This window comes from Artemia franciscana, chromosome 4, assembly GCF_032884065.1.
Source record: "Artemia franciscana chromosome 4, ASM3288406v1, whole genome shotgun sequence".
Lineage (NCBI taxonomy): Eukaryota > Metazoa > Arthropoda > Branchiopoda > Anostraca > Artemiidae > Artemia > Artemia franciscana.
Window position 1 is genome coordinate 35,324,005 of NC_088866.1, and position 19,048 is coordinate 35,343,052.

Sequence of the window (19,048 nt, forward strand, 5' to 3'; positions counted from 1 at the left end):
GTCAGCCCGCCAGTGAAGAGTGTAAAGTGGAGGTCTTGACCGAAATATTCGCATAGCCCTCTTCATTTTCTTTCACTACCTGTTATTATCCTCGTTTTTCTCTCCTTTACAATTCTTTCCTTTTGTCATATACTGACGATATGACGAAATTATATACTGAGGGAAATTACATCGTTATAGCCAACGCCATCATACAGCTTTTGCTTTAATGTCAATTATGGCTGAGGCGCACGATTATGAAGTCATTCATCATGTTTTATACGAAGATGCAGTTATTTGTCGAAAACTTTACTTTAAACATTGTTTTGTTAATTAAAAAAGCATGTAGATGTTGCGATTACCTTTAAAATGTACCCTTAAACAGCCCTCTATGATGTTCTAGTGCCTTGCTAACAGCGGAGAAAAAAAAACATCCCATGCAAGAAAAGTGATTTTCCTTGTTGTTCAAGCCAGAGGACTGTAAGTTTCATGTATAAGGTTTTCGGCTAAGAAAATTCCAACGGTATATTTTTGTTTCGATTCGATTGGTTCTCCAAAGAATAAATTTGTTGTTATTAAAAGGTTGTGTTTCACTCTTTACTAGGTAGCAGCTACCGCTGCAATTACGATATGATGTTTGTTTCGAAAAAGTTTCTAAATGACAACTATGCTAAATAATACGCATAAAGGACACATAACAAAAGAGAATAGTTCGGGAGACAGGCCAAGGGGACGAACAAAGCCACCTTTGTTAGGTTGAGCCATATTATTAGGCTTACTAGATTTTGCCAAAAACAAAGGTAAATTTGGGACCATTCCAAAGAACTTAACAAGAACTTCGTTTGAAAAAACAAACACAAAACAGACTAAACATTTAAAAACAGAATCTGAAATAATCCTTTTAATCAATACGCCTTTACCCATTTAACACGCCTTCTGAACAAATTATACAGATTAATTTTCACCAGCTTTCTGGGAGTACCATAAGTTTGGCGAAAATCTTCCCTCAAAACTAATTTTGAATAATTGTTATGAAGGGTGTAAAACATCATTACGCACACCAATCCTTTTTGCAACAGTCAGTCTGCGCCAACACTAATTCAACACTCCCTTCTTCACCCCCGCCTCACAATTGCAGCATATTACATTTGAAATGGTTATCTGTAGATATCGTTCTATGTCTATCTACTAAGAGTTTTAATAGAAATTTAAGGCAATTCTTCCTTTAATCTACCCATTTGATTAATTTAGTTGACTTGGTAACAATTTAAAGTTATTCAATTTAGTTTTACTGGAGGGTCTGGTTATAATTCCCCGTCTGTCATTGTTTTTACCGGTTTCTTTTCTATTCAGTTCTACCTAAGGCGTCATCAATGTTTGATGTTTGCTTTGGTCATTTCTCCTTGTTTTAAAACTGTGAAATTGCCTTTGAGGTTTTCACGAACATTATGCATTCTCAATAGTGCATATTTTATTTCTTTATTAGATAAACGAACTGAAAACAATCATTTAATAACTGTTTCAATTTGTCATCCCTTTTCAATATATCACTAGGCTATTCGTATGAAAAATCTCTCTGTACAAAACCACAAGAATTTTTACACTTAAAAGAATAATATCTTGTTTTTCTTTTATCATGTATAGATATTCATGACAATTGACAAAAACTTTCACATGGATTCATTTCAATTGTTAAGAACTCTTCTTCATTGTCCACGTTGAAATGGCTGCAGAACATCATGGGGCTCAAATCAAACACTATGGAACATTAATAAGAATAGAAGAATAATAGTGTATATGTTCAAAAACCTAAACACAATCATTCGAAGCTACATGAAATACTAATACCGTCTAACTTTAGCATTAGGTCTTCGAAACTGCATGTCGAGAAAACAAATTTGATGTTGATAACTTCAGGATACATTTACAAAGATTTTTATTGTCCCTAAAGTTGGGAAATCAGGTACATTTACGTGATTTTTTTTATGGAGGGGTAGACAACAACACAAAATACAATTACAGAAAATGTAAAAAGTCTGGTATAAACCTTGCAGTTTTTAAAAAGGGGTTCAGAGGGCCCCCTAAATTGTCCCTACACAATTTTCAATAGAGATTTAAGTTACAAAAAGGAAACGCACCCAAAATTCCTTTTTTGATACTCTGCTGTCAACCCTGGCTCAACATGGTCAAAATTTGTGTGGTCTGCCTAATCAAATAACCCTTTGCGGTTAAAATAACCATTATTTGCATTCTCCAACCGTAATCTACTATAAACAGAAATGTATTTCACAAATTACACTGTAGCTCATCGAACAAGGAAATATAGGAATTGAAGCAAACGTTGATTTTCTTTTTTTTTTTTGCAAAAGCCAATCACTTTTTAGTCCGCTAAGCAATAAATAACTTCCGTCTTTTAATACACATTTATTTTGCCTTTTTTAGAAACAAAATTTATTGATTTATTAGCTAACATTTACTGTTATTATATACAATCTTCCAGACATTTTCCTGGCAAGTTACCAATGTCTTCCTTACAAAAATTACCTGGTTTGACTAGAAGAAATTTGAAATAGCTAGACTGACTTTCTCATCACTGATGGATGTTTTCCATTAAAAGTCTTCAAGGAATCTTCACAAAAAGAGACAATCTGATTGAGAAAGGTCGAGGGATAATTTTATATTGTTGAAATCAAGACTGCAGTAAATTTAGTTTCTTAAGTGAAAAGGTCATATGTGGGGCTATAGATTTGTAACCATCGCTACTTTCAGCTTCCCACATGCATATTGTACTTCCATTGAGTCATCGCCATTTGTGGAACGTTCAAAAAGGCTCAAAATGACAAATGGCAACCACTAAAATTACTTGCACTAACTGATCAATTTATAACTTTAAATTTGGGGAATTTAGATGTTGCATAAAGTATCTATTTTTACAACTACTCCCACTTGTATACTAAACACTTCTACTACGACTGGTCCTAAAGTCGCAAATGTTTAACTCAGGACTATTCCTATCATGGCTAGTCCTACAACCAGTGCTACTACCACATCAACTTCATACATAGCTACTACTGCTACTGCTGCAAAACCATTGATACTCACACTGTAACTACTTCAACCAGCACTCCCTCTTATCATAACGACTCCTACCATGACTGGTGCTTATACGATCACTCTTAATAACAACTAGCACTGTTACTAAGGTTTAGTTTACAGTAAACCCCAAATGAAACTCTAGCTTTTGCGAAAGAGGATGTGACGCCATAACTCATGTGGTAATACCTGTTGATTTTTAGTTTGAATATATTGCCTATTGCAGTTTTTGTTCCATTTCAGATTTCAGTCATTGATTCACAGTAATTTCTGTTTATTTAAGGTAGACTTCATTGTCTACTGTAAAATCTATAACATTTTAGGTTTCATGCCTTTATTCGCCGTATTTTTTACCAGTCTTAGGTTTCATTTTATCATTCATTTTTATTTACTTTGCTTCTAAGTATTTAGTCCCTTAAAAATAATTTTTGCAAGCCTCAGTATTGGCTGACATTCACAAAAACAAATTAAGCGGATTCTCTGTGGAGATTCGCCATTATAGTGTAATTGAGGCTCTGTGGTTTGATTACAAAATTCGATTAAAAAGACAATGCAACCTTCCGTCCATTTTGTCGGCATATTTGTCAATCAAGGTGGATACCACCACAGGGAACTTCAAAGCTGCCAAGTTACTCAAATGATACTTCCTTGAACTAATTTTTAGTATTTTCCTAGCAAGTGTGCAAGAACATTTTTAGAGACTGCTCTTTTGCGAAACTCAAAAAGAAATTTGTGTTCCGTTCAACTAAAAACACAAAATTTGCAATTTCTAATGATGTTAGTTTCACTGAACTGAATATCTTTATCTCGGGCACAAAACGTGACAAGTAAAATGGTTATTATGACATTTCGGGAAAGTAGGTGTAGGATTTTAGTTTTTCTGTCGTTTATTCAGATCTTTTATTCAAGCTCGAGTCATGGCAAGGCAACCGAATCACTTCTAAACATTTTGGCCACAAAAACTAAAAGAAATCATACTTGACGAGATACGGTGATCCTTTAAGATATATATCACTGAAAGTTTGATATTTCATATATTAATTTTTACTCGTTTTGTGTTTGTTTTTTTTTTTGCTCTTTAAATTCACTGGTAAAACTTGATATTCTTTTATTGAATACAATTGAAATATTGTAAAATGTTTCAATTGAATACAATTGAAACATTGATTAAAAAGAACTAAGTTAATATTTCGGCATTATAATAGATGTTCTTAGCGAAACATAAGGAAAAAACGTTCAGGTTCAAAAGCCCCCTGGATAAAAAAAAATATTAGAAGATCAAAATGGAATAGCCTTGACTTCTTCACTTCACAAAAGTTCAGCTAAGATTGACAAAAATGATAATTTATCATGCCATCTTAAGTTCTGATGAACAGGGGTTTAAAATTTCAATACAAGGGCATGTACCAGTTTGAGTTTCATTTTATTTCAATTGCTCCATTGACATTTTTGGGGGTTTATGACATGTCTTCCAGTGAAGGTTTATGACCTTTAAAAGTTTTTTCCAGGTTTATGACCTTTCTTCCAGTGGGGGTTTATGACCTCCTTTCCAGTATGTGCTAGTATAGCAAAGGCATCGTAATTACCACATGAAATTCTACATTTTGCTAAAATTAACAGTCTAATTCAGTTCTTGAAAAAAAAATTTCTAGCATTACAAGTTCCCTAATTCACAATGTGTAGACTACTATTTACAATTTGTCATGTTTGTTTTTTCGTTCTTTTTTTAGGAGGGGGGAGAGATAAGTAGAACAATAAAAGAAAACCACATAGAAAAGAAACAAAGAGATTCCCTATTTTCAGAAGATGTCTGTTTATTTAAGCTTTACAAGAAGAGCCAAATAACACCTTTCAGACTACCCAGCGAAAATACAAGGGTGTCTATAGTTTCTAAGAGGGAAACTTACCAATTTCTTTTGTTCTTTTTCCTCTCTTCTTTTAATAATTTCGGCTTCTCTTTGTAGTTGTTTTGGGGTAACCTTTTTAGAAGATTTCAGGGTTGTATCAAGATCATTGCTAAAAGTGCAAACTTCTGTTATGTCCATATTTTGAATATCCAGTTTTTCCTCAGAGGATCTTTCACGTTTTGGAGTTTGGCATTCAGGTTCTGTCTTATCATCAAAGTCATTACTTTTTTTCTTTACCATTTCAGATATTGAGGATGGTTTGAGAGAATCAATAGTCAGAGCAAAATTGGAATTTTCTAAGGAACCAATCGGGATTTCTAGGGTCTGCGATAGTTCTTCAGCAACTAATAAAAAATCTTCAGAGTTTGATGTTGTAACTTCGTCGGTATTTTTTGTTTTGCGTCTTATAAATTTGTCTAAAGGATTTACTAGGTTGGAGGGTAATTCGTTCTTTTCGAGCGGTTGGTCACTAGATGATACTTCTTCGTCTGACACTACATTCTGAGATTTTTCTAGTTTGATCTTTTTAGGCTGTATTTCACCACTATTACTTAGTCTTCTTGGAGTCTTCTGTATTGAGTTTTCATTTTTTCCTTGGGGTGTTTTTACATCCAATACAGTTATATCAGTATCATCTCCAGGATCATTCTTAGAAATAGGAGTATCAATCTTCTTTGCAAAAGCAAAAAGGGATGCTAAAAAGAAAAAAAAATACTTCAATTGCGCTTCAGATAGTCAAAATGGTGAATACTGTATTGTACACTTGGTTGCTTTAGGTCAAGAGTCCCACATCTTTTAACATTAATAACAAACTTTAAATCTGTTAAGACTGATAATAATTATACAGAAAATTGGTAATAAACAATATTTATTAGCATTGATGCCACGCCCACTCATCATAAAAAATATAGAATCTTATCACGTTTGGGAAACAGATTAACAATGAATATTATCTAAAACGGTTAAACCGACATACTCAGCCAAACCATGATCTATTTGAATCTCCTACGTTTAAAAGACAGTATAAAAATCAATATGATCTATAAAGCTGCTTCATTCTTGCATTCCAGTACTGTACTCAATGCAAAATTAACATTTCAATGAACTGTTAATTCCAGATTAAACAAGTTAAAGCGCCTTATAGCGTATTTGGTTGCATAATTGTAGGGCAGTGGCAACATCCTTCACGTGGTGTCCCTGAGAATAGCGCACCATGTTTAAACGGTTCCACATTGTTTATGGATCCAAAAATAGGGGCTAAGTACTGCTAATTTCGTTTGCCACCCAGTCATTGGCCGCCCTAGCCAGTACCTGGCCATGAGATAATGTATTTGTGGATATGCCACCAGGCTTGGACAGACTGATGGTTTTGTGGTTGTGGGGGGGGGAGGGGGTATACATAATTCTGGACAGATTCCAAAACAAAAGGATGCAGTGGATAAAACTTTGTCGTGTCCATTTCCACGGCTACCAAAAATTACTGGATCCGAACTTTTTCTAGAGAAGGAGGAGGCTATCCCTTGATTTGGAAAAAAATCTTGCACGTTATCACTACGCATTGGCTGAAAACCAGAAGAGAGGCTAAAGTAGCGTGAAGAAGATCCCGCCGAGGCACTCATCAAGCGCTAATATCCGGATACTCTCGCGTCGATTCTCTACTGCAGGGATGGACCCAAAGATTTGAGGTCTAGCAGGATGCTTTATTCTAAAGAAAGGAGAGAGAGGGGTGAAAACGCACGGGGACGACTCCTTACATTGGACCTCTTGTCTAAAGTTTGCAGCTAATCCGTTCAAAAAATTGTAATTAGATACCCTTTATGCAACGCACATTTGCTACGAGTTTGAGGTTTCGAAAGGGGTAAAATAGTTTTTGTATGTCCACTGGAAATCCTGACGCAGTCGTCGAATGTTTTCTAAGTTATTGTAGCTCTCGGGCCGTAAGTTGGCAGGATAAAATGTGGTATGTCCCTGCTATTTGCAAGGTAATTTTCATCAGTACGGGCCATTATTTACAAAAAAGTTCACGACGACTCTGAACGCTTTTCACAATGTCCGGTTTCGCCCCGTACTGATGGAAGAGTTTTTACTAACCTGGAAAATGTAAGTAGTCGTAGTTGGAAGTAGGAAACTGTAAAACAATTCCAGTTTTGTTATAGAGGACCTGCAGGCTGCTTTCCATTCTATGCCTCATATGCGTGATCTATGTAATTCCGTGGTGTTTTCATCAGATGCTGACGATTATAATTTTCTTTTACTGATGGTTTGCAAATATATCCAAAAGAAGAGTGGTCCTCCTGACCCAGATTTAGTCAGGCAAGTTGTTCGTAAATGAGCTGTACGCTAAAGTTTGACTCTTTCTCACAACTCTACTTTTTAAAACAATAAAAATCTTTAGTGTAAAGAGCGAGGCGTTGAGGAGGGGACAACCTCATTCATATACTGAATAATTTCTGTTCGTTTTAAGTTTTAATGTCACTTCTTACTTACTTTATTTAATTTATGAAGAAACGGACTCAGAAGCAATGGCTGCTCTTTTTCGAAAAAGTATTCTGGTAGGTATGCGACACCAAGAAAGCCATGGATAACGCAAGGATTACTTACTAGAATTAAGCACAAAAACATGCTGTTCATGCAATATATTGATAATGTTCATGAATTTGGTACCGAATTCAAAAGCTATAAAAACACTTTAACATCCCTGCTTAGAAAAGCTAAACAAGCATATTACCGTATACATTTTCAAGAAGCAGGAGGATCATCAAAGAAGACGTGTTCTCTAATAAATGAATGTCCGAATAAGCAAAAAAAAACAACATATTCCCTGAGACCATGATGAAGCCAGATGAAACACTTTCAACATCACAACAAGAAGTAGCCAACATGTTCAGTGAATTTTTTGTAGGTATGAAAGAAGCACCCGTACTGGAAGCTTACGACCGGTCAACTATCTGCACAGATAATTACAGAAAATACTTACCTTCGTCATCCAGCTCCTCTATATTTCTGTCAATTATCACTGAGCACGAACTCCTAAAGATTGTGCAAGCCATGAAAAACGGTCACTCCGAATGTCCAGATGGGTCGTCAACTTACCTCATCCATAAGAACATGAATGCCAGCGTTATCGCACATGTCATCAATTCTTGCTTTAAGGACAGATAATTTCCCAGTGTTTTCAAGTCGGCGAAGATTATAACCCCCTCTTCAAAGGTACTGACCCCAAGCAGCGTTCGAACTACCGCCCTATCTCTATTCTCTCTGGTTGGTCGAAAATCATGGAGCGTTGCATTTATAACAGAGGGATGAATTATCTGACAGACTTCTTCATCATGCAGCAGTTTGGATTCAGTTTGGATTTGTGAATGTGGAGAAAGCATTTGATACGATTTCTCATCTGATTCTTCGGTAAGCTTGATAACTGTGGAATAAGAGGCAATGCTCTCTTACTCTTCCGGTTTTACCTTACTGGTAGGAATCAATTTGTGGATAGAGGTACAGTAGGATCGGTAAAAACTCTATGTTCAGGAAAGGGAGGAGTACCGCAAGGTCAAATTCTTAAACCACTTCTGTTTATATTATACGTCAATGAGTTATGGACGCAATCACAGGTGATGGACTTGCTCTACTATTCACAGATGACGCAGCTAATTCCGTCACAGGTATAAATGAATCATCGGTCAGAGAACAAATCTGTCGTACTCTAATAAACCTATTACAGTGGTTTGCGGACAACCGCAATGTTTTAAATTCACCAAAGACTCATTTTCTCATACCCTGCCGTCGCTTTCTCAAATATCTATCCATTTTAACGGAGAACTGGTTACCATTACTAGAAAGGAATCTATGTCGTATAGTTGATGAGAAATTATCTTCAAAGTTTCATCTTGATAGACTAAGGATTTAGCTAGGAAGGAATGTAAGGTTACTGAGGTATCTAAAATTTTACCTCCCTTCCCTACCCTTAAGTCAGTTTATTATTCTGTAATTCATTCTTATTGTAATTATTATCCCATTTCTTATTCAAATACTTTTAAATTCCAAAAAGTCCCTCCAACGTCTTCAAAATAAATCCCTTCGTACATTAAAAGCACTCCTTCCTTCCCCATCAGCACTCTCTGATAAATCCCCTACTAAGAGTCTCTATAAATTGTTGAGCATATTGCAAGTTGATCTCGTCCTTCCCGTCCATTATGTCCTTTTCTGACTGAAACAAATTTAAGAATTATTACCATTGGCCCTGGATTCTATTAATTTCTCACTAATCTCTTTTTTTCAGAATATGTATAGTCTAAGAAGACGTTCAGCTAAATTGCCTTGCCCTGGAATTCCTACTGAAGGATCCAGATTTTCTCCAAAAAATACAATAATAAAGGTTTGGAGCATTTATGAAACTTATGTGGATTCACATTCTTCTATTTCGCTATCCAAAAATAAATTAAAACTATATTTAATAGATAATTATTGATTAATATGAAGTCATGGTTGCTGCTGCACGTGTTTATTTATATTATATTTTTCTTTTATTTGATTTGGAATATGGGCTATGAGTTGAATGTGGTGTCTTATTTTCTTTTTTATAAAGTGTATTTTTATTGTTTATTATTACTCGTTTTTCATTAATTTTATAATATCATTTATTTTTTTCTTCTAAAGGTGTCGGTTTTCGAGTATGACTCACTATGTAGGCTCCCTCTTTAAATATTTTTATTTTCTGTTGTATAACGTATTATAGAATTAAAGTGTGTGAAATTAGTTTGAAAATTAAAGGAACTTGAACTTTAAAAAAGAGTATCTTGTGGATGCCACAAAACAATACAAGACAAAACTGCAAGATTTCAAGTAGTACTAGTGGTAGCAATAATGACAATGACAGTATTCAGGAGAGAGCACTATGATAGCTTTTACTTCCAAAAAATAGAAAGAGCTCGCTGCATACCTCGAAAATGCTCACTGCTGAACCACGAGCTGACTCCCTATGCAAGAAGAAAGTTAGCCCACAATGGGCAGTGACACTGAAGATCAAATTCCCGTCAAGTTGGGGAATGAATGAGAGAGCAGGAATCGACTGGATAAAAGAATTTATCAAGCGTAACACCAGTTTGTCCAACAGAAAACCTTAAACTACAAGCCATGATCGTGCTACTGCCTTTAATGCCGTTGTAAATGGTTCCTTCTTTCGAACTTCAGGAGTGGTATTGCAAGTATCATTTCCCTCCTGGTCGAATTCGGAACTGCAACGATACAAGAGTAACAACAGTTATGCAGGCTTTAATGGTGACTACTAGAAAGGGCGCAAATAAGGTGGGATGGACCGTGTTGGCAGAAAGAGGGGAAAATACTATAATTCCAAGTTTGTATCTGCAACTGGTCAGATGATTCCACCATTGTTTGTTTTCCCAAGAATCAAAACTCCAGAGGATGTATCAAGATGGACCGCCAGGATGCATTGGCTTTGATCATTGCAATGGATGGATGACCTCGGAAAATTTGTTCCATAGACCAAATTTTTTTCAGTTGCTCCATAAAACACTTTCTAAAAGAGGTCAAACTCAGCAAAAAGACCCTGTTTTAATCTTGTTTGGCAATTATGAAAGCCATATTTCAGTAGAAGTAGTTTCCTTGTGTAAAATAAACAACATCAACCACCTAACCTTTTTCCCCATTGCTCATTTCATCTCCAGCTGCTTGACGTTTCAGTGCATGCACCATTGAAACATGCCACCAGGGAGTCATTTGAGAATTGAATGCAGTAAAACCCTGGTCACAGAATTTCAATGCATGAAATAGCAAAGTTGTGCAAACATTTTTTCCTGGAAAAGTTGAATCCTCAAATCATCACAGCTGGTTTCGAGAATACAGGAATATGGCCTTTAAATCCGGATGTTTTTACGGCAGCTGATTTCCTGCCAGCTAAAGTGATAGACCACACAGACCCCGCTGAAGAGAGTACCCCAGATCATTCCAATACGGATGTTCCTCGCCCTGGTTCAGTTCGTGCTTCACCTTCTATCTTGATGGATCGACATCGGTCAACACCAGACTTGCCTAGAGACCTAACTACTGAAAGCATCAGACTATATCCAACGGCAAAATGAAAGTGAATCCAAACGAAAACTGCAGGAAAGGCAAAAGTAGAATTATGACAGAAATGCCGGAAAACAGCAGTAGAAGCAGAGACTGGACTAAGAATCACTAAGAATAAGAAAACTTCAAAGGTTTCATTCATTGCTTATAAAACTAGAAACGGCATTTCAGATACAGATATGAAGCTCAATGACGAGTTGGATGATCAGTCTTCATAGAATGGAAGTATCAGTGGGCTTAAGACTGACAAAGAAATTTGTCGTGGAAATTTTGTACTTGTAAAATTCATGGTAGGAAAGAAGCAAAACTTTGTTGTTTACTAAGTTGGCGAAGTTGAAGAAATAAGAGGCAGATTAGCAAAAATAAACTACTTGCTCAAGTCTGGTGGAAAGCTCACCTTCCCTGAATATCGAGATTGTGCAGAAACTGACTTTATCATAACATTAAAGACATTATCATAAAGCTTCCTGCACCAGTTTTGGTAACAGGAGCTAAGCAAACCGCCAATGCTCTTTTATTTGGCTGTGACTAGGCCCAATTTCCAATAAAATGAATTAAATGTTATGTTTAACTTGTATATTATCTGAACTAAATATTAATATTATATAAATACACTATTACAAGCATTAATTAATAAATGTCCAGAGATGCCCCAGTAACCCTGTGGTTGGGGCAACTTCGTACATCAGAAGTGGTCTTACATTTTGGGTCTCACCGAGAAACAACTCAACGGAAGTTATTGAAAAAAATCATCAAGAAAAGTGATTAATTAAGCTATCTATACGTGTAAAAAGGAAGTTTGTATCTTTTGATATATGCCTTGTAGGTGTCAAAATAAAACCACTAGATGTACGGTTTCGTCCCCCTCTCCCCTACGTATTTTACTGATTTATTTATTAAATTCACGAACCCTCCTTCCCCAGAAGGCATGACTGTGGACTTGGACGTTTTGTTAGATCTGATTGGAAACAGAAAGTATGCCCGGGAGAAACAATCAATCTAGACAGATTAAACGCCAAACACACAGCAAGAAGAAGTCACAAAAGAACAATCGAAAGTGGGAGAAGGGCGCTCTATCTTAAGTACCGCTTCAGAGGGCAGAATACTGCCTGCTGCCAAAGGGCCAGCGATTGGTGGGTGACAATCCCTTCTCCTCTCAGGCTTGAGAACAACCTGTCGGAGCTGGTCTGAGGTCTGAAACTAGTGCTCTCCAAACGAGCGTGGAAAGATCTATTGGATGTTTGGGCACCACTGAAGAAGGCATCTTCAGGAAGGAGAAAAAAGGAGAGACAAGCCTTGTCCCAAATACTATCCCCAAAAGGGGCATTTCTTGTCCAAAAGACTAGGATTGAGGACAGGGGATTATTCCTAGTGTTGTTACCACCACTGATAGTCCAGGGATTATAAAACAAAGAGATGAATGAGAATGAAAAAGGATTGTCTGATGACTAAGGAAGAATAAATGCTTAATGGAGGTTGCAAAACGTATCCCAGTTAGGGAGGTGAGCAGGAGCGATGAAAGTTAGAAAGTCGTCGACACACACTGCATTGTTGATGCATGTGATGACAAAATCCCAAGTTGCATTGATTTTTTGTTCCGTATATTTTCTTCTAAACACTGGTGGGGGACTCAATTAGGGTCTGATGTAGGGACGGAAACATGGCCAAATGAGTTTAAAAAGGTTATAGGAACTTTAAAAAAAGGAGGTTATATGTGGCACCAGACAGAGATACTTGGCCCTGGCAATGCGCCTGCTTATAAAAAATTCTATGCTCAGGGCCACCATTGCGGTACACTATAAAGTCAATTTTTACTTTTGGAGGTCAACCAAGGGTCAGACTCCTCATTGATATGACGGGACATGATTCACAAACCACTTTACAAGAGGATAACGAAAGCATAAGGCAAAAAGGAGAATACCCTACGCCATCTATAATGAGTGACGGAGTATGATCTTCTTGACAACTTTAAGTAATTTTCCAAATACCAGCAAATAAGGCAGAGGGACTAAAATGCCAAATTTTTAAGCCTATATTTTTGGTTGCATATTGAAACTCGGTATATATATATATATATATATATATATATATATATATATATATATATATATATATATATATATATATATATACATATATAAAAAAAAATGTGAGTCCAAAAGTAAACACCCATCATGAAAATAATACACATCTTATCGTACTGGTAAATAGTACTACCACCAAAAACCCCAATTTTTTACGAATTCCAACTAACCCCCAACCCTAAGTGTCAAAAATAGATGCAAAAATGGAAATGTAGACAGTTAATTAAATAAAGTATAGGCAGGACAAATGAGGGGAGTGGTGAGCAGGAATTTTACGTCTAAAGATCTAAGCAGGCTCAGTTAGACACTTTTTAACGCAGAAATCTATATAAAAAGTTTTTATAACAAAAAATATATTATTACAGAACTATTTATGATTCCATTCTTTCAGAAGAACAGTGAATCGCAAAACAAAAAGTCTTGTCCTGTCCAAATGTACAAGAAAAATTATACATATAAGAAATATATCTTTCAGGGGTGCAATGTAAAAGAGTTGGTAGTTGAAGATCCCCTCCCACAGTGACGCAATCAGGGGGCTGAAGGCATATATTACCCTAGGTCTCCTGAGATGAAAAATGTGTCAAATAACATAGAGCGCTAGGCATTTTTCTAATTTAACAGTAAATTTGGACATCGGAATAAGGAAGTGCTCCAGAATTACAAATCTTTTAATCTGAAGTACGTTTTTTTTTACAAATTCGTTTAAACATAATGCAGCGTGAAGTATGTACCCTTTGAACAGGTTCATGGGTAAACCTCTATATTAGTTATGGACAAATATGGCAAAGAAATAAATGCAAAGATATTTGTTGCTTATACAGCTGCTTGTTTATTGTCCTTTGAAGATAAATGTTTAAACAATCTTCATATTCCAGCAAAAAAAATTCTTTTCGATCTTCAATTTCTTCATCGAAAAATGGTTTTTCTTGTACATATTTTGTTCACTTCTCCCAATTCATCCAAAATACTTCCTACTTAATTTAAAAATCCTGACGACCAATTTACTGATATTGTCTTGTATTCTTAAAGTAAAAAGAAGAACTTACGCTGTATTAGCTTCTTTGAGCTTCCAGTTTTGTTTGAAGAATCAACAGTTGCTAGAAGAAAAAGGAAGATAAGACCAATAAGTAGTTTCCTCAATATATGGTACACCAGTTGAAATAATCATTCCAGCTAATCTCAATAAGAATGTGTCATAGGTAAAGAGAACTAAAAATTACCTACTACATTAAAATTACACTTAAAACAAAGGAAGAAAGAAACAAGGGAGGAAAGAGAGCAACATAGATATTTTCTATTCACAACACAAAGGTATCTATATGCAAGAAACAATATATGACAATATTTTTTTTAAACAATTGGGGACTGCCAACCAATTTATTGTAGAGAAAAGGCAAACTCTAAAGTAATAATCAAATCTGTTATATTAAACTTGCTCTTGTGAACTAGAGCTGCTTCATAACGGGCAAGAAAAGTTCCATCTATGGCTATTTTCAATACATAACAAAAAGCATATCATTTTCAAAATATATTTTTTACTAAAATAATAAACCTCTAAATAAAAGAAATTTATCTATAGTAACAACATAACCATAGCAAAATGATAATAATAATCAAAAACGACATAATAATAATAATAACAGTAAATTTTTGTAACATAAAATGACATTGTAACAAACACTGCAACTAACAACTCACCGCAGCACCAAGCCTCCTGAGGTCAACACAGCTATAAACGCTCCTCCTACATCCCAATTTAATCGAAGCCTCTCTCTTTACACGCTCCCGGGAAGTTCCCAGTTCTCTTAAATATTTCCTAATGACATCCTCCCTTCCCAACCGCGGACAACCTGCTTTCTTTTTAGCCCCAGACAGTCGGCCAAAATAGAAAGTCTTTGGCAATCTGCCTTCCTTCATCCGTAGAATGTTCCTTAGCCATCTCAACCTTCCTCTCACTATAGTCCTAGAAACTGAGATTGAACCACGCTTCCCATAGAGCCTTCTATTTAAAATGTGGTCAGTCAGCTAGGTGCCCAGGACAATTCGTATGCAATTTCTCTAGAAAACATCTGGCAAATCTTGGTCAGCTTTTCGGAGCACCCATGCTTCAGAACCATATTTGACCATTGTCATCACAGTAGCTTCAAATATTCTAATATAATTTTACAGACTTATCTTCCTATTCTTCCAAACTTTTTCCCAAATCCAAAAGTTTGTGGTAACAAACTGTAAGAAAGAAGCAACCCTGCTCAATAGTAGCCGGAGCTCGAAAAACGGAATTTGATACCAATAGATGCATAAAAAATTGGTTTTTCATGCTGATTTTAAATATATAAGTTTCATCAAGTTTAGTCTTACCCATCAGAAGTTACAAGCCAAAGAAAATTTGCCTTATTTTTGAAAATAGGGGAAAACGCTCCCTAAAAGCCATAGAATCTTGATGAAAATCACACTATCTGATTCTGTATATAAGAGAACCTGACTGTAAGGGTTTCAAGCTCCTATCAGCAAAAATGTGGAGTTTTGTAATTCTTGCCAGAAGAAATATCAGAGCTGTGGGTTTATTTGTTTTTTCCCTAGAGGCGATCGTATCGACCCAGTGGTCCTAGAATATCACCAGAGGGCTGATTCAAACAGAAATTAAAAGTTCTAGTTCCCTTCTTAAGTGATTAAAAAAATTGGAGGGCAACTAGGCCCCCTCCCAAAATCATTTTTTCCCAAAGTCACCTGATCAAAACCATTGAGAGCCATTTTTTCAGTGTAGTCGAAAAATCATATAACTATGTCTTTGAGAATGACTTAATCCCCCACAATCCCCATGGGAAGGGCTAAAAGTTATGAACTTTGCCCATTATATACCCATTTTGGTCTCTTCTTACTGTTTCAGAAATTAAGAATATACAGAAGTGTTTCTACAAGTAGGCCTATACAAAATATTTGTTACAGCTGCCTCTCTGGACTAACTTCCTCTATTGGCTGCACCACCAGAGCCATTGAAGACTTTCCTTACTGGAACTACGTCAGAATCTAAGCGTTTTTTGTCACAAATCAGAAAATATAACTCATGTTTCCAAATGACGTCGTTTGGAGCCCAAATCGAAAATCCAGATCAATTTATGTCTACTTTCAAAGTAAAAGGGCAAATTTATCATAGTGCAGGGTCGCTTCTACCATTCTCAGGCGAGAATCATAAATTTTTACAATTGTACTTCATCAGTGATAGAAATTCTGAATTGAATGCACGTTGCGAAATTATTCCCAACGTTGAAAGGACAATCGTTTCCCAATTGCAACATCTTTTCCGCGAAAATAATAATTTAGTGCGTCTGTTCAAAACAGCCATCGATTTGATGCCTACTGATACGCATAAAATTGTTATTTCCGCTGACAAAACGCCTCCTGGCCAACATGTGCGTAGATACAATGCTCCAACTATCGACGAAGTGGCAATGTCCAGCTGTTGTTCACTTAACGGTACATTTACAGAATGGTCAACGTGTTTATTTCTCGGAAACCAACGTGCAACAAAGAGCCCTGAATCCACCGGATACAAAGTTAACCGGTTTCTTTTCGCTTTGCAAAAATGATTCTTTTGCAAAAAAACTGCTGTATACTGAAGTGCCTTCGTATTACACGTGGAATACTAAAAATAAAGTATTTGAACGTCGAAAACAGGGTAAGTCAGTCGACGGCCAACCTACCATCTTCAAAGATACCACGATAGGAAGACTCTACACCGTTCACCCCAATCAACATGAATGCTTCTTTCTACGCCTGCTTTTGGTGAATGTACCCGGTCCGACATCCTTTGAGTATTTGAGAACTGTAAACGGTACTATACATGACACTTACCGTAGTGCATGCCAAACTCTGAATTTATTGGACTGTATACTGAAGTGCCTTCGTATTACACGTGGAATACTAAAAATAAAGTATTTGAACGTCGAAAACAGGGTAAGTCAGTCGACGGCCAACCTACCATCTTCAAAGATACCACGATAGGAAGACTCTACACCGTTCACCCCAATCAACATGAATGCTTCTTTCTACGCCTGCTTTTGGTGAATGTACCCGGTCCGACATCCTTTGAGTATTTGAGAACTGTAAACGGTACTATACATGACACTTACCGTAGTGCATGCCAAGCTCTGAATTTATTGGAGAATGACCAACACTGGGATAACTGCATCAATGACGCGTGCGAAACGTCAACCCCAAGTCAAATTCGTGCATTGTTTGGCATCATTTTAACAACTTGCTCTCCATCAGCTCCTACAGAGTTATGGGAAAAATATAAGTCAAAAATGTCCGAAGATATACTCCATCGAAAACAGTTAGAGACGTCAGATATGACTTTTGATTTTACATCAGAAATTTATAACTACAGTTCAGTTATTATAGAAGATTTGTGCGTACTTATGGCAAACCAACCTCTTCAGGATTTGGGAATGCCTTCACCTAACCGTATCGCTGCTGTTTCGACATGTGTAGAATTGGATCGTGAACAAAGTTACAGTACGAGTGATCTATTGTCGTATGTACAAAATAACATTTCCAAGTTAACGTCGGAACAAAAAGACATTTATGATACGACAATGCATTGTGTCGATAACAACGTTGGTGAAATTTTCTTTTTGGATGCGCCAGGAGGTACTGGTAAAACGTTTGTGATAAAACTGATTCTGGCATCAATTCGATCAAAAAATGATATAGCGTTGGCAATTGCGTCGTCCGGAATAGCCGCAACATTGCTGCCTGGTGGAAGAACTGTTCATTCCGCTTTGAAATTGCCTCTGAATTTGCATTCTACAGAAATTCCCACGTGCAATATTTCCAAATCATCTGGGATGGGTAAAGTATTGCAGCAATGCAAACTTATTATTTGGGATGAGTGCACAATTAACTACAAATATGCGTGTCCGATTGCAAAACGATGACTCTGGTCAAACATTTTCAGATCAATTGCTGGCAATTGGAAACGGAAAGCTCCCAGTAGACTCAATTTCAGGACGTATACAACTACCTGCTGATTTCTGTAATTTAGTGACGTCCAAAAATGAATTGATTGAAAAAGTATTTCCGAATATTCTAAAAAATTATAAAAATAATAAATGGCTAAGTGAAAGAGCGATTCTCGCACCCAAAAATATAGACGTCCAGGAAATCAACAATATTGTTTTGACCAAGATTCGAGACCAGGCAGTCCTTTACAAGTCAGTCGACACAGTTTTGGAACCAAATGAAGCGGTTAATTATCCATCTGAATTTTTAAATTCCGTGGATCTTTCAGGGTTTCCACCACACGTGCTACAACTAAAAATAGGCGTACCAATAATACTTTTAAGAAATATCAACCCACCAAAGCTTTGCAATGGCACGCGACTTGCCGTAAAAAAAACAATGGAAAATCTAATAGAGGCCACAATCTTGACAGGGCCTTTTGAGGGTGAGGCTGTTCTTATTCCTCGCATTCCCATGATTCCAACGGATCTGCCTTTTCAATTTAAAAGATTGCAATTCCCAATTCGATTAGCATTTGCAATCACCATTAACAAAGCTCAAGGTCAATCATTAGAAAAATGTGGTATAGATCTTAATACTGATTGTTTTTCCCATGGACAATTGTACGTTGCATGTTCGAGAGTCGGTAAACCTGACAATCTATTTATATGCAGCGACAATTGGACAGCGAAGAATGTTGTATATTCGCAAGTTTTACGCAGTTAATTTGTATTGTATCTATCTATCTATCTATCTATATAAAAACGAGTTGTGTGTATGCATGTTTGTTTGTTTGTAAAAAGAGCGTTTGTATATGACGTCATTATTAGTACATACGGCTTTGTATATGCACAGACAATGGGAAAGCCAAGAATGTTGTATATTCGCAATTTTTACGTA

At 36.3% G+C, this 19,048-nt stretch overlaps 1 protein-coding gene across 1 annotated transcript in view; it reads right to left on the reverse strand.

Annotated features, from left to right (window-relative positions):
* Positions 1-19,048, reverse strand: part of LOC136026358 (chromatin assembly factor 1 subunit A-B-like) — a 165,480-nt gene that overhangs the window by 112,221 nt on the left and 34,211 nt on the right. Inside the window, exons 2-3 of the mRNA XM_065702888.1 lie at positions 14,194-14,244; positions 4,980-5,674 (exon numbers count right to left, since the gene is read on the reverse strand). Of these exons, the coding sequence (XP_065558960.1) occupies positions 4,980-5,674; positions 14,194-14,244 (746 nt within the window). The remainder of the gene's footprint in view (positions 1-4,979; positions 5,675-14,193; positions 14,245-19,048) is intronic.